General features: G+C 41.0%; 1 protein-coding gene across 3 annotated transcripts in view; it reads right to left on the bottom strand.

Moving 5' to 3' along the window:
* Positions 1 to 263: 263 nt before the first annotated feature.
* The window catches only part of pik3c2a (phosphatidylinositol-4-phosphate 3-kinase, catalytic subunit type 2 alpha), a 40,019-nt gene continuing 14,105 nt past the window's right edge, over positions 264 to 26,177 (bottom strand). For all 3 annotated transcript variants that reach the window (XM_020079016.2, XM_020079017.2, XM_069527892.1), the window contains exons 3-33: positions 24,811 to 24,902; positions 23,926 to 24,086; positions 20,390 to 20,510; positions 18,956 to 19,067; positions 18,679 to 18,758; positions 18,094 to 18,157; positions 17,161 to 17,307; positions 17,030 to 17,063; positions 16,391 to 16,631; positions 13,541 to 13,663; positions 13,256 to 13,423; positions 12,454 to 12,571; positions 11,970 to 12,112; positions 10,462 to 10,653; positions 10,037 to 10,130; positions 9,784 to 9,878; positions 8,629 to 8,809; positions 8,417 to 8,521; positions 7,619 to 7,711; positions 7,301 to 7,430; positions 6,831 to 6,967; positions 6,193 to 6,362; positions 5,487 to 5,643; positions 4,597 to 4,706; positions 4,016 to 4,223; positions 3,781 to 3,905; positions 3,409 to 3,526; positions 3,109 to 3,190; positions 2,649 to 2,755; positions 2,435 to 2,560; positions 264 to 2,241 (exon numbers count right to left, since the gene is read on the bottom strand). In XM_020079016.2, coding sequence (XP_019934575.2) covers positions 2,059 to 2,241; positions 2,435 to 2,560; positions 2,649 to 2,755; positions 3,109 to 3,190; positions 3,409 to 3,526; positions 3,781 to 3,905; positions 4,016 to 4,223; positions 4,597 to 4,706; positions 5,487 to 5,643; positions 6,193 to 6,362; positions 6,831 to 6,967; positions 7,301 to 7,430; positions 7,619 to 7,711; positions 8,417 to 8,521; positions 8,629 to 8,809; positions 9,784 to 9,878; positions 10,037 to 10,130; positions 10,462 to 10,653; positions 11,970 to 12,112; positions 12,454 to 12,571; positions 13,256 to 13,423; positions 13,541 to 13,663; positions 16,391 to 16,631; positions 17,030 to 17,063; positions 17,161 to 17,307; positions 18,094 to 18,157; positions 18,679 to 18,758; positions 18,956 to 19,067; positions 20,390 to 20,510; positions 23,926 to 24,086; positions 24,811 to 24,902 — 4,017 coding nt within the window. In that variant the 3' untranslated portion in view covers positions 264 to 2,058. The remainder of the gene's footprint in view (positions 2,242 to 2,434; positions 2,561 to 2,648; positions 2,756 to 3,108; positions 3,191 to 3,408; positions 3,527 to 3,780; positions 3,906 to 4,015; positions 4,224 to 4,596; positions 4,707 to 5,486; positions 5,644 to 6,192; positions 6,363 to 6,830; positions 6,968 to 7,300; positions 7,431 to 7,618; positions 7,712 to 8,416; positions 8,522 to 8,628; positions 8,810 to 9,783; positions 9,879 to 10,036; positions 10,131 to 10,461; positions 10,654 to 11,969; positions 12,113 to 12,453; positions 12,572 to 13,255; positions 13,424 to 13,540; positions 13,664 to 16,390; positions 16,632 to 17,029; positions 17,064 to 17,160; positions 17,308 to 18,093; positions 18,158 to 18,678; positions 18,759 to 18,955; positions 19,068 to 20,389; positions 20,511 to 23,925; positions 24,087 to 24,810; positions 24,903 to 26,177) is intronic.

Raw genomic sequence — 26,177 nt, forward strand, 5'->3', positions numbered from 1 at the left:
AGTTAAAAATAAATAAATAAATAAGTGAACGTAAGCATTTTTCCATCTCTTAGGGATGGGTATGGGTTCATGTTATGTTTTATAGATATTTCTGTGAAACCTGTTGAAAGAGACACCCCCCAACACTCTCCTGGACACTGGATTGTGTCACTGGATCAGTCGGCTCAATGTAGATGATCCATTAAACAGACAGCTGTTACATCATGTATCTGGTTCAAACAAACACAAACCCCATGTACACCCAAGCAAAGTGTCACATCACATTTGTTCCAAAAACATTTATTTGCTTTAGGAAAGAGGGATTACAGTACACACTGATCCATTCAGGTTACAGGTCACCAATTAAGAATAAATAACTGGCCATGTTAATACAAACTCTGCTTGTTTTCTTTGTACAGTCGCTAAAAGAGAGGATCAAGTCACTAATATTTATAACGTGTTACTCTCAGATCATTGTCGTGTAGATCTTCTCTTAAAAAAAACTTTTTTTAGATAAATTCATAATAATTTCTTTATTAAACATTAACAAGTTTAGATTTATAGTTAGCGAGTGGAGAGGAAAGCAGCTAATTTCTTGATCAGTATCTGGTTCCCTTTTTGTAAAGATGCTAAAAGTTAAAGTTGCCCTTTTGTTGCTGATCTGTGTTCAGTTTGAAATACTAGAAAACCTGACTGGATGTGGAATTCCCTGGCAGTTTGAGTTATTGTGACACATTTAGCCAGCATGGCGTCATTTCACCACAGTGAGGCACTGGAAGTGGGTCTGGTGTTGCTGCCTGAGCTGAAAGAGCCTCAGGTCCGGTCTCTAGTTTTAAACTCGGCTCCCAAACTGCTTTCTTTAAATCTGAGGTGTGGTTTTGAACCACCTGAGGGAAACGCCTGACACTGACACATTTCATGATCAGGGCAACTGTAATTTCTTCATCCAGAGCACAGACAAGAGCATGTTCCAAAGCTTATGATACAAATTCCCCTTTAACGTGTGCTGTGTGAAAATAGTCAAGTAATACCATGAGAGAAAGACCTGGTAGTGTGCATTTAGTGGCAGTCCACTGTTACAACAAAAAAAAAACCTTATGATGGAGGTCTGGCAGCAGACCTGCTCTGGAAGATCTATTGATATAGCTTTACAGAATATAGAATTTTCTTTAATAAGGACATATCACATTGTTAATAAAATATATATAGGCCAAGTCGAGCATTAAAAAGAGATTGTGAGCACAAACAAAGGCACCCTGTTCAGCTCCCTGTCAGGGAGAGTGGTTTGATTTGCCATCCTCATTCATTGTTGGCACATTCTTGGGGAATAATAAGGTCACTCTTGATTTCCTGGAATCTGGTGTGTTGGACTACTCTACCCAGAAGTGTCCGCCGTAGTGCAGGAAAGCCTGATGCCTCCTATTTGCCTATGTAGGAAATTAACGTGGAAAGTGTAAAAGTGAGCCCCGCTTTCTAATCCTTAAAAAAGAAACGTGTCAATCTATATATACTCTCCTGCAAGTAAGCCGTTTTGGTCCTCTAATATCAAAATGTACAAAACATTACAGCTCTTCATTATAGTTTAGGAGAAAAAGAGACAAAATAAGCGGCGATTGTTTTTCACAGAAACAATCTTGATTAGTTAAAGAGGGAGAGAGAATAGTGAAGAATGAAGAGCAGGCTTGTCTTTGAGAGTGTGTGTGAATTGGCCTGTTCTGTCGTCCGCCTGCGTTGAACTTCGCATGGGAATAACTTTTGAGCTAACACGACGATGGTTAAAACTTATTTGCAGCGGAACCGATGCCGTGAGGAAATTTGACAGAATCAGCACCCTACTGATCAGTTGTTCAATGACAATATGGTCCATGTGAAAGAAATGGTCCATATATACTTCCATTTTGTTGATGTCGGTAAGGCTTCTTCTCAAAACCCCCAGGTTCTGAAGTAGCATTTTATTGAGACGAGGAGACCAATATTTTCAAAGTACGGGCGTCAGTTGCTATCCCCATTTGATGTGAATGCTGCGTTTGTTTGGAGACTCGTTCCTGGCTTCAGGGAGAGGGAGAGGCAGGTTGGGGATTAGAAGGAGGGGACGGCTGTAAGTTTGTACCACTTGACCGTCTCCTTGGTGAGGTCAAAGTCTTTGAGTCTGAGCGTGATGCCGCCAAGGAAGTAGTTTTCACGCAGTGACTCAGCACTGAGCACACTTAGCTGAAGCTCCCGCAGGCCCAGGGTCTCCTTGCTGTAGCCACTGTATACCAGCTGTGGAGGAAGACGATGAAGAAGTGAGTAAAGGGTCCGTTCTGGACATTGGCCACAAACTGCACATGTGGACGAGGTGATGACAGGTAATCATGTTCGTATCAAAAGGAAAACTTAAAACAGAAGCTTGTAATCTTTCTATAGTATAGGTAGTATTAATATATAATCTAAATACAGAAAATGATTTCCTAACCATCTCATTGAAAGTAGGGTTTCTGGTTTTCCTCGAGATCTTTGTCTTGTGTTTGGAAGTCTTGTGTGGATCTGGAAGCAGGTAGGTTTTAACATACGGGTTGGGATCTGTTCCATCTTCAGACACCTGGAGGGGGAAAAATGGATTAATAGTGTAACAACAGACAGATAAATGTATTAAGCAGTGGAACTAAGTTAAATGAATCACTCATTACCAGATCCCTGATGTGCATGACCATAATGAAGAGAGTGCTGTTCCTGTATGAGATCGAGAGCTTCACTTCTCCTTCCACGCGACCAGAAGTGGGACTCAGTGGAGGCTCTGCAATGGCAAATATCACACATCACTATCTTGAAGGTGGAATAACATGAATACACGGATTCTTCAACATATCTACTCTAAACCACAGATTTCAAAAGAAAGCCTTTTTATTTAGCTTCTAAATGAGAAGGAAACATTTTACACAGTGATGGACACACTTTTTTCTAGTTCTGGTTCTTTGTTGTCAGTAAATTTTTAAACTACTTCTGTGGCTGAGAAACCATTTTCTATGCTGTTGTTCATTTGAATTGCTTTAAAACATAGCAGGAAGCATTCACAAAGAAACCAAAAGTACATTCAGTGTGAGAAGTATTATTAATAGTTGAACAGGAAAGAAAAGAGCGGGTGTTTACCTGGTGCTTTCGGCATGGCGTCCACACCCTCTGTTTTGTCGTCTCGTGCAATTGGATGAAAGAAGGTGTAGATCAGGTCACACTGGGAAACCGAAATATTGCAATTAATTCACAGCCATGTTCACGTCACTTCAATTTCCCCAAGTATTTTCCTGATTACTGTGTTTGTATGTGTAATTGTGTTTCTCTGTTCGTGAGGACCATACAGACAGGGGACATTCAGAGTTAGGCATTTACTTGGGATAGTTGAGGTTTAGGGGCAAGGCAATGCATCATCGGTAAAAGTCCGTGTTTGTGTACCTGAGTGACCTCTGTGGAGCTCCTCATCAGGTTGTGGACGTAGTTGTAGAGCTCCAGCTTCCTCTTGGCTGCCACTTCTTTAATGTGGGTACGACCGAGCACCATTTTGTTCGAGAAACTAGGAATGAAGAGAGAGCCATTGAATATATACAACCACAGAATATGATATACCCTAATGTGTCACTGAAGAAATGTAATATATTAATGATTACTATTAAACAAATCAGAGCAGCAGTTGAAACATTAAGACCCCATTCAGACCTGGTATTAACATCTGTCCTGTGTGATGCGATCACATGTACTCAGTCTGAACACACCCTGAATGCGTTCAGAGATCAGAGGCTGAGGGTGACAGCCAAGGTAACATCCTACCTCGGTAGCTTCCAGAGCGGGAAGAGTATGGTCAGCTTGTTGTGGAGCTCCTGGAACTCATCAAAAGTGCGGAAGACAAAGTGCGGCTCGTTCTGACCTTCCCTCAGGATCCTCACTACATATGTCTGCACAGAGAGGACAGAGAGGAAAACAGCCATCAACAGGCGTCAGCATTTTTCCAGTTTACATGGAAAAGTAAGTAGGGTTTAACATAAATATATACAGGGGGACTCACATAATGCTTGTCAGGGTTGTATCTTTTCTGGAAGGAAAAGATGGATGCATTGAGAATGCGGCCCTCCTGTTTAAGGGTGTAGGTCTTGGGGGAGAAAGACAGAATGGGCTCATCATTGGCCGGAAGGCCAGAGAAACGTAGCTGGGCAAGGTTGTGGATAAAGAAGTTGAACTTGGTGGCCACGCTTCCAAGACTTGACTCAATCAACCTAGAGAGAGGGGGGATGAGAGAGGAGGAGAAAACACAGGGACAAAAGAGAGGAGATTGTGACACTAAAAATCTCAATATTCAGTTCTGACCTCAGGCTGTTCTGTTGTCAGGGTGAAGTTCCAATCCAGACTAACTGGTATTACACAAACAACGTACACCTGATACTGCTGCTAGTGTGACAGCAATCTTATCTCTCCTGTACTAATACTGCCACCTGGTGGATTTTGGGGTTTGTACTAGCAACTAAAAAGATGTCAAGCAACTCATTTTCCTATCAATATGTCCATCACAAACAACAAGCAACATGAGGATCGTTGGTTCCTCTTGTGTTGTTTTAGTTAAAGGGCAGACAGAAGTTGTGGTGTGTTTACCTGGTAAAGAAGATAGTTGCCTCAGCGTCGGTGTTGTGTGGCTGCAGAGCGTCAAACACATATTTTAGATCCTGAGAGCCGGTCAGCTCTGGGAGGCCTGATGACGTCATCTATAACACAAAGACACACTTTTCTTATTCATTTCATTGGGTTGGCAGATGTACCCATCACTTTGTACATTATCATCATTATATATCTCTACATAACACAATTAACAAAACAATTATAACTAAATATTCAAAATGTGCAAATCTATGTTCAAGAATATTTAAAGAATCAAGTTAATACAAAAACCACTAAACATCGTGGACACAAGTACCACAAAGACTTAATTGGCTTTCAGACTCTCAATCATTTTGATTCATGAATTCATCATTTCAGAATAAAGCAAGTTTCAAAGGACAATGTGACAATGAGTTACGCGTTCAACTATTATTTGTCTTTTATTGTTTTATGTATTACTGTGCCTTATGTGAGGCACTATGAATTGCCGTGTTTGAAAATTGATATAAGTACACTGACCCCTTTAGAAATACAGTATACAGCAAAATTCCTGAGCGAAAAATCCTGAAGTAGCAACATATAAACTGACATTTCCAGGTCAACAGTAAAGCATTGATCTATTATCATTGCACAGCTGCAGGAGCACTTCTCTGTCTGCACATCTTAGTGTTCTGGTTCTTACAGGTGCAAAGAAACACAGCAAAACAGAGAGGATGCATGAAAAGAAATAGGCCAAAACTGCAGAGAAACATAGGCATGCACACACACAGGACAAACACCTCTGAAGATAGACAAAGGTAGTAAGTTTGTGCATATAGATAACTGATGTATTAATGTGTTTACGCGCTCTCTGTGCATTTAAGTCCAATGCGTGTGTTTTGTCTCACCAGTGACAACAGATTGAGGAAAAGGCCGGAGTGCTTGCGAATGAGGTTGTAAGCCTGGCAGCATAAGTCAACAAACAGCTGGAAACGGCTGGTGGGACGCTCGCCTCCGTTGATGACGTACGCCATGTCAGAGGTCAGGACGAATGGAGCTCGGTCCCTGAGAGAAAGAGGGGGAGGAGAGGACATTTCAATTTAGCTCTTGAGAAGCTAAGAAGTTCAAATAATGAGGTTTGTGGACCCAAAAGCGTTTGGTTTAAATCCCTGGGAAAATCCACCACGAAACCAGAGAAGCAGCCTTCACCAAATTACTACAAAGTCTGTAAGTACATCAGGGAAGATGCTCAAAAGCCAAAAATAGAATTGTGCTGTGGTTGTAGGGCAGCACACCTGCACAGGCTAGGGTTCTGTTCCAGTTTTTGAAAGAAAACTGCAACCAGCATTACCACAGGCTAAGCAAACAGCCCATTTCAAACAGGTGCTGTGCAAGAGTCATAGTAATGCATACAGTAATGAATGGATCAATAATGCATTTAATTGTTGGTTAGCATTCCTCACTGCTGGTGCAGGATTATTAACCTACATCATGATAACTTCTTGGCAATTACACAAGACAACAATATACACCAATGTACAACACTGGTAGTGCACCACAGCTGGGATCTGTGAATCTGTACTCCAGCACATACATAGATACATAATAATTTACCTTTTGAAGCTGCCAAACATCTGGGCATGGCCCAGGAACTTGCCAAAGTCAATGTGGAACATGTGACCAGTGGAGCGCAGCATGATGTTGTCATTGTGGCGATCACAGATACCCAGGATGTAGGTTGCAACACAGCATCCGGCGCATGAGTAGATGAAGTTCTCTGATGCCTAAATATAGGAAAGAGAAAGAGTGAAGCACAATGCCACACTGCTACTGTCACATAATACGAGCAGATTTTGTGAGGGAAGACAAAAGCCTAAATGCTTGAGAAGGAAATAAAGATTGTGACTGAGGAGGGAGTAAGGTTTCACATTTATAGGCGTCAAAGTTTTATATGGTTATACAATTTCCATAAACTCCAAGAGTACATTCACTCTGTGTTGTAACTTGAACACAAGAAAATTTTGATTTTAAATATTCAAGCCATTTTTCCCCACTTCTACTTCAAATCAAGATGTAGAAAAAACATGTGTGTGAAACTGATACGCTGCATCTAAACTTTGCCCTGACATAATCCTAACAAAAAAGTATTGAGATGGTAATACATTTTTCATTTCCTTTAACAGCCACCGTGGGTGGTTGAGGGTTAATCTCCTTTAATTTTGCTCACATTAACATATCTTTCATGTGTGTACCTTGTCATACTCATCCTCAGCAGGGTTGTACTTGCGGAGCCACTCTGCTAATGGTTTGTCCTTAAAGGATCCAGTGACGCCATACTCCACTTGGATCTTTCTCAGGGTGTCGGAGGACGGCACCAGCTCCACCATGCCTGGATAACACAAGGCAGCTTTTATTTAAAAGGGATGACACACGGCCAACATTTGTGAGGTCCCAGCGACCTTTACCTTTGACCACCCAAATCTAATCAATTCATCCATATATATCCAAGTTAAAATTTGTACCAAATATGAAAAATGCCTCATTCTTAAGATATAATGTTCACAATAATGGGACGGATGGACAACCCCACTACATAGTGCCTCTGGCCACTGGCTATCAACGGTGCAGAGGACTTTTGGCCTGACCTATGTGTGCTATGAAGTTTGAGTATTTTGTCTGTATTTCTTATACTGAGTGTGCCTGTATAGTTTTTTTCTGTTACCTTTGTCTTTGCCAGTGGAGATGCATTTGAAGTTGACGATGCGGAGGTCGAGCCCCTCCTGCAGCCAGATGCGATCCATGATGCGGATCATCTGCAAAGCCAACATGTCCTGCCTCAGGTCTTCTCCAACCTGATAAACAATCAGACACACATAGAAAGATAACTTCAGCCACTAGGTGGTGCAATGTTACATGATAAGAACCATGTAAACAGTATTTAGCCACCTGATGAATACCACACAGTTTAAATTAATGCTGCATGAGAGATGAACAAGAACTATTTCTATCGATTGAAATACTGTGAACATGTTTACAGTACCTTGAACATAACATTGATCTCTTCTCCCAGTGGGTCGGCGTTGACCAGGGCCAACTTGAGGGGAACTGCGTTGGAGTTAAAGAAGGAGCAGGCCTACAAGTACATACAGGCACAGTGCATTACATCACACTGTCAGATAACAGGTTCTACAGCAGGATCTAGACATGGCTTTCTCATTTGACCAAAAACGTTATCGTCCGAAGACAGTATGAAAAAGATTCTTTCTGAGTGTCAATCAGAAAGTGAATCCAAACATGTATGTGGCCTGAAGTAATTCTGACACATAACATCTCAATCATATCCATGAAAGAGATCCATAATTAATGTGTTGGAGTCTACATTTAATTATCAATTGGAATAAAGCCTGAGGAATAAACCAGAGGAGGATGGTCTGTTTGTGCCAAGAGGTTATCCCTCTATTACTTAGGAGAATGCATGCAGATGTTTGGAGCACACCACCTAAATTATCTAATTATTTAAAATGAATATCTTTAGGACATTTGTGTGTCCATTCATGTGTTGTTTTATTTTGGGGAAACTGTAGTTTAATGAGCTAATTTCCTCTGTGGTTTAAACCTCAGAGATTCTACACAGGGCTTATTTTTCTTTGTCCTGATCCACAGTTCATTTCAGGTTTTCTTATATTTATTGTCAGAGTCACTATTATGAATTCACTGCAGTTCATCCTTTGTAGATCTGGTAAATGTGGTGTCAAAACCTTTACAAAAATGAAGGGAATATTACAGAGATGCAGATTTTGTTGTCAATTTCTCTATTTTAAGCCTGTGTGTGTGTTACCTTGATGTTTAATTCCTTGGCCACCAGACTGGGGCTGAGAGGCAGTCGGCAGGTGTTCTTTTGGAAAAAGTTCTGCACATTCTCGAGGCCCTCCTGCAGCGCCACCTAAACACACAGAAAAATAAACACACACAGATGTTATTATCCACATATACAATAGACCCAAAAACTAAATTGATGTCAGATCAGATTGCAACTGCACATGCTCTAACCTGTCGTGTGGAGCCCCCGGCCTGCCTGACCCTCTCGGCCACGGCTCCCAGCAGGGTGACAAAGTGAGTCTGTTTCTCGAGCTCCGCCCTCAGCTTGGCTCCGCACAGACACAACAGGGCACCCAGCACCCGTTCATAACGCCAGCCCCAGCAAGGATCTTGCACAGCGTCCTTTAGCAGCCTACAAGCATTAAACACATTACAACAGTCAACACTTAAAGACTCTCTCTGGACACAAGCCCCATGAAGTTGCTACAACAGCTATTCAAGTGAACGTTATTGCCCTCGCCCCCTCTCGCTCGAGGGAAAATTCTCCTTATGTGGAAATTCCCAAATGTCACCCTCCATTAAAGCTTTATCTTGAAATTGGAAAAATAAAGTGGTAGACAATCAGAGGTTTTTCCTCATAAGTTTTACTCTCAATAAGGTCGACTGATCAATTTTGTGGAGAGCTACCTCTCTGCAACACACATGGCCAGACCAACATAGGATCCTTTAGACTGTATATGCATGTACAGTTGGGTATAATTGTCTGGCTAAGAGCTATTAGAGATATTCACATGTTTTCATAAGGGTTGCTGGTATGTTTGTTAGATAGAAAGATTATTTCCTTATGACTTGATGGAAGGATGTGGTATGAGTCGGGGGAAGAAACAATTACATTTTGGTGTGGATCTGGATCGGGGGCAGATCCAGGATTCTTTTCTTACATAGCAAGATATGGCAGTTTTGCCATATTTCTCAGAGAATTGTGATAAATAATTCATATATATAGGGAGTTGATATCAATCAGTGTGTAAATTTCCCGGAGCTCCAAATAAAAATCTGTATTAGTTTTATTAGTAGTATCTCTCTTGCTACTGTCTGCTCATGCAGTCTCTAGGAAATGGTATTAGATAGAGGAAGGTGGGTGTAGATTACTCCTTTGGAAAATCAATGCCTTGTTCTCCACTAATAATGTCATACAATGACTTGTATCAACAGCAGTGAAAACACATGTTTAATAAGAGGATTAGCAAATGTGTTTCTTTTCTGTGATCAACATTTTCTGTTCTACCAGATTGTTCCTTCGTTTCAACATGAATCAGACAAACTTGTTGCATCATTTCATCTCAGGCGTCTGGTTGAAGTGTCAGTGCTGCTGCAGACACTCACCAGCAGAGGTAGTGGGCGATGTTGATGTTGCCTTGTGCTCTGGACAGCAGGAACATGACGAGGGCATTCTTTAGGTGACTCTCAAACTTTAAGGCCTGGAATGACAATAGACAAGAGGGACTAAGAACTACAGATTGAGCAAATGTGTATAAAAGGGGGGTTACGTGAGAAAGACAAGTTGAGTTATAGGTCAATGGGGGAATGGACATGTGAGAGATTCAATGACATGTGTATGTAAGTGTTTTAGCTGTACCTGTACAAGCTGTGGCAGGTAACCAGCTAGTTCATCATCACTACTCTTCTCAATCCAACTAACAGCCACACTTCTCACCTCTGTATCTGCAAACCTACAAACACATGCATGAAGAAACGTGCACGCACACACACACACACACACACACACACACACACACACACACACAAACAAACACTTAGACACTAAACATTCAACAATAAAGATCAGCACAGTTTAAAGGATAAAAGGAAAGGAGTAGTTTTCCCAACGACTTCAAAGTTTTACTTTAGCTTCACCAAATAACGAACTGACAGTATCAGCTTCCCACTTATTAAACCTAATTAACCCAATTAAAACTGAATAATAAATTAATTGAAAAAGAGAGAAAGCAATTTTACTGCAATGACACAGAGCAAATGTGTGTACGAGTACGCAGTTCATACTTTGAGTCGAGCAGCTCCAGTGCAGTGACGGGGGGCAGAGTGGGCCAGTGGTGCAGAAGGGAGTGGATGTGAGCCATGCTGGCCCAGTCCCAGCTGGGTGCACTGGCCAGCACCTTGGGCAGGCTGCTTGGGTGGTCCCTCTGACAGTGGAGCCGATGGTCCCATAGGATCTGGTGATCAGCCCGTTTTAGCCTGGAGACAGAGCGCAGAAGGGAGGAGAATGGTATTTACATAAAACATATATAAACATGTTTAAGCTACATCGATTTTTGATCACATGTATTCATCAAAATAACCAACTCAAAGTTATCAGGTTAAGTCTCTTTCTCTGTTTCAACACATTTAACATAGAGTAGAAAAGGAACCGAAGAATGTGGAGTGTATTTGGCAGCATCAACAATAATGCCTCAAACAGACCACTGAAAAATAGAATCACACAAATGCAATGCAAAACATATTAACAGCAATGTGATTGTAAGGTCACCAGTTTCTCAGAACATCTGAGAAAATCAGTCCAGGATACGTGAGTCATAACTTCTCTACTCTTGCTCAAATACTAAAAGTGAAGGTGCATTTAAGCAATTACAAAAGCCCTTAGAATGAAATCCTCAGAGTTAGACTAGGTATCCAGAATAACTCTGAGTCACTCGTCGTAAATTGACAAATCACACAAGGAGACAACATGTCTTTAACACTACTGATCCAGGCTGAGCTAACATTAAAGATTTCTCTTTCAGGGAATAATGAAATATCACACAAACACACACTCAAATCGACACACGACACATCAGATGCTCAACATGTCTTGAGTGTTTAGAGGCTGGAGAAATAAATGGGCTGGACAGAAAGCAGGCGGTGTGAGCCCAGTGAGAGAGCGCTCTGTCCTAAAGTGCCGGTTGAGACTCATGGATGTTGGCAGGGTGGAGGAGATTTGGCTGGCAGTGGGCAAGGAGAGCATTTAGCAGCGCCGGGAGCAGCTGGAAGTGAACAGGGATACTGGAGCACACAACATACAGGCGTTTATGGGAAACTGAGGCTGGCAAAGTCAGTGGCGTTTTAAAAAATCTCTTTGTAAATCTAGTAAATCCAATGGAATCTGTCTTTTAAAAACTTACACAATACAAAAAGTGAAACCAGGACTCAATGGATTGTAACTGTAATTTGTAAGCACATGTAGCCTAGATAGACAGACACACTTATTCAAGTTTAAATTCACTGAGGTCATGCATTTCATGAGGTAAAATTGAACTTAATAGCTTTTATAAGATAGCACTCAAACTTGTATTGATATCACCAATAACTAATGCCCCATTACAAAGCCAGTAATGTCTTTCACACATGTTCTTGTAATTTACATGACAGTTTTGTCCGGAGCGTCCTCCTGGGTTTGTTCAAGAAGCACATCAAGACACTTATTTGAAATCATTCAAGAAAATTAAATTCCCCTTCAAACTCTTGAAGTTTGAAAGACTATTATATTTATATAAACATGAGGGAGAATCCCTTACCCGAAATTTGAAGCTCGGCTGCAGATTTTCTCCATTTTGCGTCGGAGGTCTGGGTCCAGCTCCTCCAGAGGGTTGGGCTCCGGGCTGGGGGCCTCCTTGGGTCCCACATATAAAACATCCACCGCTGAGTTGGGGAAGTCCACCTGATGGTAACACAAATACTTTAATTTAAGAAGACGCATTTCATCACAAGTAACCTGAGAAAAAAAAAAAACACACATTGGATGATGTTGGCCACTTTGACAAGTACTTAAATAAAACCACAGTGCTATTGCTACTAAAGCTACTAATACTACCATCCCTTCTACCATGAGTACACTGATCACATTTACTTGTAGCCATTCACCATGACGATTACAGTAGTGAACACTATGTATGATTCAAACATCACATACACTTGCACTACTACACTTTGTCTGTAAATTATAGCCTTCACTACAAGCACTATTACAATATCTATAATGCTGGTGGTGCCACCACCAACCTGCAGTATGATTCTCTCTGTGGGCATCCTCTTGCGGCCACCTGCAGAGCCAGCAGTGGCAGCAGCTCCCTGGGCAGACGTCCACAGACAGAGCAGCCTACTGCCCCTGGCAAGCACCCTGAAACACACAGTCAGCAATAAACAACAAGCAAACAACATCCAAAGCCATTAGGCTGACAAATCTATCTATTCTCACACTGTGGGGAAAATGATATTGCAATTATGTGCTATTCCTACAGAAAATAACATGGTTCATTTCTGGTTTCATGGATGGATAAATCAACGGACTGGTCACAGGCCCAGGGCCAAAGAACTCAAGGGGAAACCGGATCAGAGCATCTATATGAACAGACTGTAAATAGCTCAGTTAAAAGATACAAGATAATACCAAAAAAGGGACAGTGTGACCATAAAGGGCAGAAGAGTTACCAAACACAGATGTAACAAGGCCACAAAAAGACACTAAGGAATAAATTATAATAAAAAGTACTAAAGAGACACAAAAAACAAGCAAAAACAACAATGCAACTAGTGTCTCTTTCAGTCTTAGGGGGGCCTGTAAAAGAGAAGCAGGGGGCCTTTTACTTGACTGTGCCAAGGGGAACATTTTCTAATAATTTGTCTTTTCTTAGTTGTTTTTATTTTTCAACCCAAGCAGGTTTAGAGAGATGAGGTTGCCCTACAGTTTGCTTTATGTGGCTGGACGAAAAGCTCAAATAATGCGATGTGAATGGATGCACTTAACAGGTAAAATACAGTAAAACATGAATCCAGCCACTGTCAGCTGTTCCTCTCTCCTCACCGTCTGAAGTCAAAGAGCGGCATAGACACTTTGCCCAGCTGCTCTGGAGCTTTCCTCTGCTTGTTGGAGTCTGGGGAGCCACCGGCATTCTGGTTCAGCACCCCGAACAGAGTCAGGCTCAGTATGGACTCCAGTGGGAGCACAGCCACCGCTATGGGGAAGTTGATCCTGGGAGAGACGAGGACAGAGTCAGCATTGTTGCTGTTGTTGGGGTAAATTCAAATAGTAAAACAATTGGAAGAGAGAGAGAGAGAGGAAAGGACAGAGGGCAAGGTAATGGCTCACAGTTCATCCCATTTGACGTGGTAGAAGAAGCTTTTGTATGTGCCCACTCTCTTGGACTGGACCGGTTTAAACAGGTTCTTGCCATTGTGGGTGAGGGAGCACATCAGGAAGTATTTCTCATAGCTGAAACAACACAGCACACAACATAATATATCTTCTGTTCATAAGTATCAGTGTTTGTGCCACTTAAACACAATGTACAGCTTATTAAGAATTTTACAAAGCAAAAGAAATCATTGCGTTCATCTGGTAAAACACTGATGTCAGCTGCTGTCGGCACATTGATAATTTACATTTTGAAATCACAAGCAGAGTTTAACATACATCCACGTTCACCAAGAGCAACTGATGGGTAAGTAAGGAGAGGAATCAACATCTTGTTTATTTTCTCCAACCAGGCTTTTTAAAACAGATGAGACTTGAACAAGCAAACTGCTCTGAATCAGACTACTGATCACATCAACTGCATCCAGTATTGTACTAGTATTATCAGGCTCTCAACACCTACACACATTTTCAGTTATTCTGATAACAATTCAGTGATTCTCATCCAGGGAAGCTACTCTGTACCTGCCCACGGATACCTGAGGAGAGAACTACTGAGGCGACATACAGTCAGTGGAAATGCCTGTGTGGGTGGACCATGGCTGTGAAAGGGGCTTAAAGACCACAGAGTATCACAACTCTCCTTAACAGTTACACAGCTGTTCACCTCATGAATAGAGCTTCCTTAGACAACCACCGCCTGATCTGAATAATACTATTACAGTGGTGGTAATAAGGGAAAGAGCCCTGATTGTTCTGTAAAGCTACTATTATCCTGTCAGTCTAGTAATCAGACCAGCAAACCCTCGTCAATGGTTCACTTCCAAGTTTGGACAAAGCCATGCTGAGAATCACCTGAGGTCACTAATCTCCATGCACTAATTTTATCATTTTAACAGGAAAAGCCAAGGTAGATTTTATTCCATTAGTGCATTTAACAATTAGTGAAATGCACCCAACAGTATTACACACAGATTAGAGAGGGAGACGTTGGTCAAACATGATCCTCTGTATGGGTGGATAACAGCACTGTAACATGTCATGTGGTGTCAGAATGCTCTGTAAATGTACAGACTGGCAACGTTTAGGTGAACATGGAAAGTCTGAAAATGTTGGTACACAAGTTGCTGATGTCAATCAATCAATCATCTTAGAAGATTCTAATATCAAGGAACACATGAATGCAAAGTAAGAACACAGTCAAAGGAGAACATGTCCTTCATGCAACCAGAGATTAATGCAATAAAATGTGAACAAATTGATCAGAAAATGCATTTGCATTGATCCACACATCCAAAAATAACCTCTCTGTTTCAATTAGAGATACAGCATGTGAGTGAGGAGTGCCAATATATCAGTTACACATTTTCACTACTCCAGTGCCATCTGTGTTGGCATTTCCACCACTCACCATGGTGTCTCAATATGCTGGCAGTGCTGTGGCATCCACTGAGGCTCCAGATGGATGACACATTAGCAACAACACAACACCAAACTCAAGACTTCAATAATGGAGTATTACAGTAACACTACAACACAACAGATATTTCTGGCTGCTTGTCTGGACTGGGAAATACTATATTCGCTGTGTCCCAGTGGGCAGGAGGGAAATATTTTTGGAGGTGTCTTTGGAATGACTGTCACTGCAGCAATGTTTGGTGCTGGCTTAAAATAGCTGCCGGAGGAGGCAGTGCTGCAGTAAATAGGCCTGTTATTAAGCAGTTCCTCTCCTCGTGAGGGCCTCCCTGGCCAGAAAATTACCGTGGAAAGACGGGATTGCAACGGTTCTCAAGACAGCTTTTAAAGCACCTCCATCTTACAGACAGGGTTACACCTCATATATAGTTCTGTTTTAAAGTGCTACATTTTTCAGCTCTTGACCAGATTTGGTCTTGGTTCACCATGACTTACTGAATATACTCAATGTGCTAAAGCAATAACTATAGCTGAAGACTATTCTTCAGTGATAGTGAAACTAACTGAATCTGGTGACAACACTATCTTCCCATATTCCCTCAACTTCCTGTGCAGTTTCAAAGCCTCTGAACTCTCTATTGTTCTGCCTGTGTTTTATGTATGAAAGTCATTCTTCATACGTTTGCAAGATCCTATGAAAGATCCTAGTGTTGTGGAAGGGCTTGTCAGAAATCTACTGCTCTTGGTCTTTGGTGCGTGACAGAGCTGACAACGGAAAACTTGTTCCAGACACACGCGGGAGATAAAGTCAGGGTGAAACTGGACACTGGCATGGAAAAATAAGCCACGGGGAGCAACACCGGAGCCGTTTGTTTAGTAGAAGAAAACAAAACTACCTGGTGTGACAGCACAGCCTGTGACCGTCCAGGTAAATTGTCCGGTCACTGAACTGCACTGCTTGGTTCCATCCACTTATTAACAAATGGTTTCCATACAAGAGACATGTCCTTATGACAATTGTATTATGCTTTTTTGTGAACTTGAAAAATAAATATTCTGCCTCTGACCTTGTCCTATATAACAATTATGTGAAATGTGTGTGGCACTAATCCTACAGAGCAAGTGGGTCATTATGCAAGAACAAATGCATGGAAAGGTTTTAATTATGCTGCAGCGGAGGATCGACTACCTCAAATACAAGCATGTTTTACCAGTTAGGTCTGGATTTGTGCGTCAAAACATGTTCTGGTGCAACCTAGATCCAAAATCAGGTTTCATGTGGTCATATATCTTTAATCATTACACACCGATTTATTGCTTTGAGTCAAATATCAGTATAAGCAATAAAAGTGAGTGCAGTGATTTAATGTAATTCCTCTGAATGTTTACCTGCTGACCCAGTTGGCCGGGATGCCATGCAAAGCAAACAGGGTGAACTGAAGGTGGTCTGTGGTGCCCGAAGCTTCTTTGCTGCTCCTCCCCTCCACAGTTTCCTCGTCTGAGGTCTCCGGCAGCGGACGTGTGCTGAAGGAAGAGGAGGGAGCACAGAAGGAGCGCAGGTAAAGCTTGGCCAGGTCGTAGACAGCCTGCGTTAGCATAGCCATGCTCTCCTCCACAGGACTGGTGAAACCTGATAAAATTAGAGATAAAATAGTAACAGTAAGGAAAGTTAACACAGTTAATTAATGTGAGATATACAGGATACTAGCATTGAAAACACAACGTAAGAAATGTGTCTGAAGATACTTTTCTTAATCTTATGACACTCACAATACTGTGTGTAATTGATCTTTAAATAACAGTGACATATACACTCACACGCTCTCAGGTACTTTATTAACTCTGTGCAGGTTTTACAGCCATTTGTCGATGTACTTGAAAACTGCCTGTACATTTTTTTTGACAGCAAGAAATATAACTAAAATAGTCAAACTCTTATCCACGAGAACTTTGTATCAACTCCTCATTGTATGGGCCCACAAGCATGGTGTGGTTGAGTGTAACTGTGTATGTGGATATATAACTTACCATCTGATGATTGACCAGAAGATGTGGACCCCATCTACAAGGCAAAACAAATGGTCTTAAGTCATTCTTATCAAAAACACATTATGTGTAAATGAGTGAGTGTTCTTCCCTACATGTGTGACAGAGCCCACCTTGGGTGAGCGTGTCTGGGGTAAATTGACAGAGTGTCGCAGTCTTTTGACGGCCTCTGTAATGGCTTGGGTCTCCACCTCATCCAGAGCACAGCACAGGTTCTTCACTGTCTGCACCACCCGGTCCACCGTCTTATACTGCGTACTCTGAATACAGAGATGGAGCAGATGAGTGCATCGTGTGTGTTAAAACTGCATCACTCTTCACATGCTTATACCAGTGTTGTGAAAGTAATATCCACCTGTTTGATTTAGTTTCACAGTCAAATTCATTGTTTAACTCAACACACCAGCAGGCATCTGTGAGAGGACGACACCTCATCAAACTGATTATCATCGGAACAGCAATTCAAAATCACACCAGCCTAATGTGTGTACATTTGCCTAAACAAGGCAAAACAACAAAACAGCACACCCTTCACGCTGAGAGTACATTTATCACAGTGCATGATTATGATTCAGAGGTCATGCCATCATGAGGTTAAAGTTGGCCTCGGGGGGGGCAACAGTAATTTAGCTCCACAGCAACCCACACTGAATGTGTCATTTCAGTAAAGCCTGCCTATAAGAATGTTCTGGTTTCATAATATTTAGCATTGGAATCAACACAAAAGCGTTTTAATTGACACAATTCAGTAAAAGTTGTATGAAGTGTAGTATCGGAGAAGAGGTCACACAAATCTCAGTCTTTCGGGCAGTTACACAACACTGCATTTTAAAAATCCATGCATTTGCAGAGTAGAGTGCAGATACTACGGACTAACTGGTCAACATATATAAATTAATAAATGCAATTTGTGCACAGTGCAATGTTACATTTCCAGACTCATCTTGATTCTTTTATGTTTATCAAAATGAACACCTGGAAATCATAAAAAATAATTTTTCCATCCTTTCTTTAACTCCCCAGACCTGCACAAGGACCACATGTACCTGATTTTGTAGGCAGATGTTGACTTGATTGTGATAGCCTTCCAAATAGTCAGCCAGGCCTTGTCTGCAAAGAAGAAACAGAGAGGAGTAAGTGATGAAAGAGGAAGAACAGGAGGACTTTAATTCAATTTGGTTTATTATCAGACCTAATCAGATCTTAACAGATAATAGAACATTTACTTCTCTTGAAAATAACTTGATAACTTGATGTTTTAAGAATAAGAATAAAATACCAAACCTCTTTATATGTAATTTGGACATGTGCTTACACAAATGGATTAGGAAAAAATAACTGTAGAAACCATTAAGTCACATTACTAAAGTTAAAAAGAGAACTTGTGGAAGATTTCTCATAACTTAATCATTCATCAATCCTGCAAACTAAAGAAAAACCTCACATTTATCTCAAACTAGGTAAACACTTTAAAGACCAGGCTACAAATGTAGTTTAAAGAAAACAACTGAAATAGCAGAAGTGGTTAAACCCTCGAGAGGTCATCTTTTCTTTACTGGCAAATAAAATCTTAAACTATGTAACTACATTTTCTTCCATATATTTTCTCAGTAAGTGTGGGATCCTCATACCTGGTGACGGTCTCCTTAAAAGGCCTCTCCACCTGACCCAGGTGCTTCTCTAAGTGTACTGTAGAGTTGTCATCCTCCGCCTAACAAAACATTTTCATAACCCAGTACAGAGTGGAAATCATTACAGTTGTAATCATCATCAAATGAGGAGGATGTATTGTCAGTTTCAAGCAGTGGGACAAAAGTTTAGAATTGAAATCGTATTATGTCGCAATTAAGTATGAATCTCTTACGAAGTTGATATGAGCTCATATGTGAGCATGATGTCATGACTTACACTGCGTGCCAAGTCTCTTCTCATGGTGGAGTGAGAGAGAAGTTGTAGTGTGATCTCATTCTCCCACTTCCTGCAGTTCTGGACATACTCATGGCTGCCGAGGCTGTGTTTACTGTGTCACGGGGCAACACAGAGGCATGGTTAAGAAAATCACAAATGTATCTTAAGGAAAATTACAAGCAGCTATTGAAACAAAGGAGGAACACTGACTCATAACTAATTCAGAGAACTGGATTGTGTTAATTTTAAAAACAGAGTAGAGTGGATTATACATTTAAAATCATGGACTCTTGCCAGAAATGAAAAATTTGATTTATTTTGTCTAAATTTTGGGATAATTCACTATGTTTATGAAAATATTTGCACTATTTTGTCTGTTATCATTATCTCAGCCAAGGAGTTTATGTTTTCGTCTCTCTGTTTGTCTTGTCAGTAGGATTATACTAAATCTACTGCATAGATTTCCAAAAGACTTGCTGCATCTTAATGAAGATCAATTATATTTAGGGGAGTGGTATCTTTAAGTTTGTGTTATTTGGTGCAGCTTGATTGAATAAATTAAATTTTGGGCTGGTGTGTCGGTCTATTTGAGCGGTCACGTTATGGAGAAAAGGCAAAAGCATTTATACAATGCATTCGATTTCTAACATTCGGCCTCTCACTAAGTTATATTTCAAGAATAAAAGAGTCTCCATAGCTACTTCAAAAATGACCAAAACTAAATAAATGTGTGATAATAAAATACTTTATGGTTACTTTCAAGGCTAATTTATTTTGACTGTATGTGCAAAATAAGATTTGGAGGTTACACATTGTAACCGTCACTGCTCAGTGCACACATATTTCAATGAGCTCTTTACGTTGGCATGGTTAAGCAGTACATCATCTAGAGGGCAGCACTGAGTCAAGCCGTTCTGACAGTAAAAAATCACGGCGATAATCTTTAAAAAGAAAAGAGGCAAAAGCAGCAGAAAGGGTCCATCTGTTTCCGTATCTGTATCCAGCATTGAGCGTAAATGCATTTAGTATGGCTGGTAAACGGTTGTAAAGATTAGTCAAAGCGTATAATTAAGCATTTATCTGATTAGCTGTTATAATAACAAAAGATTAAATATGCAACTTTGAACGTGTGAGTGTACAAGGCCTTTTAGCCTTGGCATAGTGATATCCATTCCCATGTATCCCAGATTAGAGAGAGAAGAGGCGAGATATATAAACATCCCCCGCGACTATTCGTGGAGAATTTTGAGAGGAAGCCAAGACAAAGTTAAGAGCTACAGAGAAGACAGAAAGAGTGAGGGAGAGAGCGAGAAGCTGAATTTTTTTTTTTTACATGAATAAAAAGTCAGCCAAGAAAAAGATGTTTCTTCCACTAGTTAAGAATAAGGGTATTTAAAAAAATATGAAGTTTTAAGTATTTCTGTTTGTACTCACTTCTGCAGCACCTCCTCCTGGCCACAGACTTTAAGCAGGTAGCTGGAGAAGTTGACCTGATCCAGGTCATCATGGACCCAACAGAGAGTCTGGCTGATCAACAACTCTACCGGAGAACTCACTGAGGAAGGAGGAGGAAGGGATGAAGTGATAAGATAAAAAAAGAGGACAGTATTGGAGGGCCAGAGGGTGATCAGAGGTCATTGATGGAGAGAGAGATGGAGAGAGAGAGAGAGAGAGAGAGTGATGTGAGGGGGAGGGGCAGTGAAAGTAAAAAGCCAGAAAGAAGGGACAGATTAGAGGTTGGAGAAAAACATATCCAGAGAATGATGAGGAGGGTGGAAGGGGAAGAAAGGGAATGATAGGGGAGAGAAGACGAAATTACAACATGGTCAAATAGTTTGAAACCACATAACATACTGTGCAAACAAACAGGAACAGTCATGATACAAGGTGTATCAACAACAAATGGCTTTGTGGTGGTTCAAGCTACCATATTTCAGAGAATGTGTGACAAACTTCACATGTATAAACTACTAGAAGGGTCTAATTAGACTAAGTAGAAGGGTCAGGGGTCAACAGTTATAATATAGGTGTCATTTTGATTACGGTCTTAGGGCCTGTTCTCACACACACAAGCACAAATGTATCAGCGGTGAACCGTCACTTCCCTGTTCACTTTCAGTCAGCACGAGCGAGGGGGCGAATAAAACATTCACTGAGGAAAACCTGCAGCGTGGCCTCACGTGGAGATCAACTTTGCGGAACTTTTACCTGGGATATTCACTTCGCATTTGCACATGTGATCACGCTCTTAGACGAACTGATGTTGAAGTGTTTCATATTTGCTGCTGTGAGAACTGAATTCTAGACCTTGCTGGAATTTCTCTCCGACTGCAAACCATCCCTTCACATTGTGAACGTCTCCACTTTCATTTTTAAATCAACCTGTCCTCGGATCAAAAGAATAGCGCCATGTGCTGTTTTGTGGAAGGACTTTAAGTCAGGAGGATTTGGGGTCAGCTCTCGATGTTTGTGTGTGCTCCGATATCTGATGTGTCCAGCCAACACAAGACTGAGCGGAGAGTGAAACCTGACACAAGGCAGATTATTCGGCTGTTTAGCTTTTTCTGCAGAGGTTTTCACACACTCTTAACAATGCCTCTACACAAACACGGGCAGACAGATACAGACTCTTAACATAAACACACACATCTCACACACACAGGTTACTTGATAGACCTTCACATCGACATAGGGTAGGAGACCACCCCTGGCTCCAGCAATAACAGACCTCCACCCTTTAGAGGAATGGTGTCTTTTCTTGCTGCTTAGGCCAGTGGGTTTAGCTTCACAGTCCTGAGTGCCTGTGTGGCAGTGGTGGCTGCCGCAATTACATACGAACTGGAGTGTTTAGTAACAAAGCAATAAGACAGGTCACGGCTCACGTTGTGAGCCCTCTGAGGTGGTAAGGGAATTCCTTGCAGGGCATTTTTGAGGGCACCGGTTTAAAAGAGGATAAAATTCCTATGTCTCATTCTGCTAACCATTTCACACATGGTTGGGGAAAGGTGTCGGAGGGGAAACATACGGCCAAAGAAATTGATGGTTGACTTGAGACGCACACGTCTCTAAGTACTATTAGAGTAAAAAACTCTTCAATAAGTAACTTTTGATACAAGTTTTAATTTGCTGTCTTGTAGGATCATGACAGGAGGGCTGGTTACTCTTAATTCACAAGAATGATATCGGAAAGATGTAAAGGAGGAATAATTAAATTCCTCTATAACTGAAAATGTGTTATTTCTGCATCTGTAACAACTCCCACTGTCAGACACAAATTCAGACAGAAAAGGCGACGTGGAGGCAACTGGAAAACCATAATTATTGCAGAAGCAGAGGAACACTGTCACAGTATCATAGTGTAGTAGATAATGAAAGCTTTTCAAGGCTAAAGTTCCAAACATGAATCACGTGAAGCTTTTCGTGTACCATGTACTGTGTAGACAGACTGATGCTTGTTGCTTCCTTGTTCCTGTGTCTATGTGCTTGATGATCCTTCAAGTCAAATTCTAACATGTGTATTGTACTGTGAGAAAGAAGAGATTCTAAAAGAGAGTGGAGTTCTTGTCTTTACATGTGACACCCTCTTAACCACAGAAAGTAAAAGTAACCTGAGCCAAACTACAAGCATGTTTCCTCCCTCTGCCTTCATCTGTTTAATCTCTTTTACATTAGATCCACTTTCTTACTGTTTCATTTTGTTTTCTTTCTTTGCTGCCTAACCTCATTCTTTCTCCATTTATCTCCTTATTTAGTTTTCTATTTATAAAATGTCTTTCCACTTTTTTTTTTCTTTCTTTTCCATGATTTTCATCTTTCTTTACCTCATTTACATTTCTGCCTTCTCTCTTTCCCTCTCTCACTCCTTTCCATCTCCTGTTCTCAGCAGCAGTAAGGGAGGAAACCCCAGAAGCCATGAGTAGTTCACAGCCAAACCCAGAAGAAACAGTTGTCTCTCTTTTTGTCTGCTCTCTAGAAAAAATGATATATTTCAGACATCCTTATTGAACTGTTTACATTTACAGCACATCACAGTACCTGCACTGTCCTCTAGCACTCTATCCATCTGTCCAAACACCAGCTACAGTTTGTGGGTCAACACGCTGCTGACAACTTAAGTCAACCAGGAAACAATGAAATGGACGTCATACCAGGAGAGAAGGAAGTATACTTAGGAAGTGACCCCAGGCACCAGGATTAACATGGAGATAAATTCAGAGTTAACACAGGAAGCTAAGAAAGTACTATTTGGAAGTAGAATGAGGAAAGTAGTAAATATACTTCCTATAGGTTGTTAGTGTTGAACTGAGCTGTGTCTGTTGTGTCTGGGTCAGTAGGACAGTCTGTTAGACAGAATACACACACACACACTTGTATATTGTGTGTTTATGTATATATATGTATGTATGTATATATATGTATGTATATATATATATATATGTATATATATATATTAATGGCAGTGATGGTCCTCAGGGAACAAGATAGACAAAGGTGAACTTGGAATGAAAAGGGGGGGAACTAAACTCCAGTCCCTTTTTGCAGAACACTGCTACTCCGTGGCGAGAGGACAAACCTTTATTTGTGCGGAAAAGGAACGAAATGTACTTCCCACGACAGAAAAAATGAAAGGGAAAAGAAAAAATGTGACGGGAAGGGGGTGAAGAGTTTGGCAGCTGTGAATGTTGTTTCCTCCTTCAGACCTTTCTTATCTGCAATCTGAGCTGTTCATTCTCCAAGGCAGGGGGGTACAAGGTTTCTCTTTCAGCTGACTTTAAAGCAATAGTGGACCATATGTACAGAGGATTTTCTGCACTTCCTATAGTTAAATTACACAATGTTTTATGTTGTTACTGGGAAGAAACGGGTTGTATAACTATACAAATGTATGATATCTGCTGTATGCATTTCTTCAATCCACCTGGTTCAAAGATGTTTCAGATTACAGACATGCTTTCTCCAAGGGTTCTTACCGTCACAGGTGAAGGTTACAGGCTGCTGAGATTCTGAGATTTCAATAGAAACCTTGACAGAACAGCTATTGTCACCTCCACTGTCTCTCTGGGTGATGACAGGGCTGAGGACAAAGCCAGGGTTGGTGGAGATGTCTCCATGAGGGAATTTTGAACGCAGGCTAGTGGGACCAAAAAAAATAAAAAATCAAAGAAACAGAGTCAACACTTTTGCCCTCATATTTTGACTAGTGCAAACACATGAGGTGCGGCTAGGATCTTTCTACCAAATCATAATAGCATTGATGATCAATAACCCATCATTCAGCCTGTGATGTTGAGATGTTGGCTTCACCAGTTGGGAGATAAAAACAATTACCTTTTTTCCAATTAATTTTACTCTTTGTGAGAGGTCAAATTCCTTTTAACTGCACTCCATATGTGTATAAGCATGTGATGACCAGTACACATGCATGGATTAGCAGAATCCCACCCAAAAGAACAATACAACACATCTGATTAAGTCAAATGATATTTCAGCTTAAATTTTAATATGAGTGTTTGTGTCTCACATCTAAAATTGATCATTAAATCTCCAATAAGTGATTTGTTGGCCCCTGAGGGCCCCCTGGACACTGTCACGACTTTATAAGTTGACTGACAAACCTGTAAGCAAACAGTTGCTTGCTGACAGACTCATGAATGCACGTAGAATATTAACTCTTTTTTTAAGCTGTAGGTTCATTTTCTGCGAGCTTATCACTACGAGAAAATGCTTTCATCTTATTCTGATATTACGATTTGACACGCTATTATAAGCTTAAAAAAATGACAAAACTCTTCAACAAATAAAAATGGTCAATAAAAGTAAAAAGCGAGTTAGCCTGCTAACAGGAAGCATCTTACATTGTAACGTCTTCACAGAAGGCGACAACCTCAAGGTTTTGAGCGTCCTGTTCTTCCAGGGCGGCATTCTTCACCAAACTTTTTCCCTTGTCCTACATCAACAAAAGAGTCAAACACATACAGAATGAGGATACTGGTTAAAATTCATTCAAGTATTAATAACATTACACAGTTTAAACAGTAGCAGGCCACATGGAGAACGGCAGGACACAAAGACAGTGACTGGCTGTGTGTAGACATTATAATGTGTCGAGCTCATTCTGTATAAATTCCTGACATCAGTTTAACAATACAAGAGACTGTAAACAGCCATGCTGAAGGTCTTTATGGTGATTTGTGTTGAGGGATTGCTGAAGAGGCAGTTTTATTAAAAACACCTCAATGCAATGAATCCTACAGGGAGAATAAACATGTCAGCAAGGACAAAGGCTGAAACACCCACTGAGGTCTCCAGCCTTTTTGGGACCTTTACTCTTAAATTGCAGCTTTAAAACACAAGTTTATGTTTAATTAAGGATGAGTTTTAGACTAGATCTTCATCACAAATACAGGCCCACACATTAACAACTACACCCTACATTCACTGAAAAGGAAAGGAAATCAGTTTCAAACACATTTGAGGAGTTCAGTTCAAAGAATTGTAAATCTGTCTCTAAGGCACGCACGCGCACACAGAGAGAGAGAGAGAGAGAGAGAGAGAGAGAGAGAGAGAGAGAGAGAGAGAGAGAGAGAGAGAGAGAGAGAGAGAGAGAGAGAGAGAGAGAGAGAGCTTTCCTGGGAATTACTCTTATAGATTCCTGGAGACTCGCCTACTGCCGGGAACACGCAGTTACACCGGCTTTTTACGGCTGTCTCACTGCCAGCGGCTGAGGAATGTGCTTCCTGTGGCACAGGAAATGAGAAGTGTAAGGGCACCGCCCCTTCCTTTGCCCAGCTCTGTGCTGTCTGTAAATGTGCTCAGTCATAGTTTGGTAAAGAGGGACTCTGACATCACTCCCCTGAGGAAGGTTTGTAGACAGGGCAGGAGAGTCAGGGAAGAAAAAGGAGAGAGGGTGAAAAAAATGTTTGGAATGCCATAATATTAGTCGATTCCTCCCCTCAGAGATTTCTGGGAGACCTTTGAATTTGCTGATGAACCCAGGGCCAGATAGATTTCTTTTCATGTGCAATGACGATGACAGACTTCCTAAGGGTTGTTTTTCACAATATGCTGGTCTAAGTTTACCTCTATATCTTTTATTGATGTGATATGATATTTGTATTATTATAAACAAAGAAAAGCAGCATTTACTCACATTGGATATTAATAAAATAGCTGCTAATTGAAGGTTGATCCCCAACTTGATTCATTGTTTCAGCTTCACACA

The sequence above is a fragment of the Paralichthys olivaceus genome, chromosome 7, assembly GCF_024713975.1.
Source record: "Paralichthys olivaceus isolate ysfri-2021 chromosome 7, ASM2471397v2, whole genome shotgun sequence".
In the NCBI taxonomy this organism is placed as follows: domain Eukaryota; kingdom Metazoa; phylum Chordata; class Actinopteri; order Pleuronectiformes; family Paralichthyidae; genus Paralichthys; species Paralichthys olivaceus.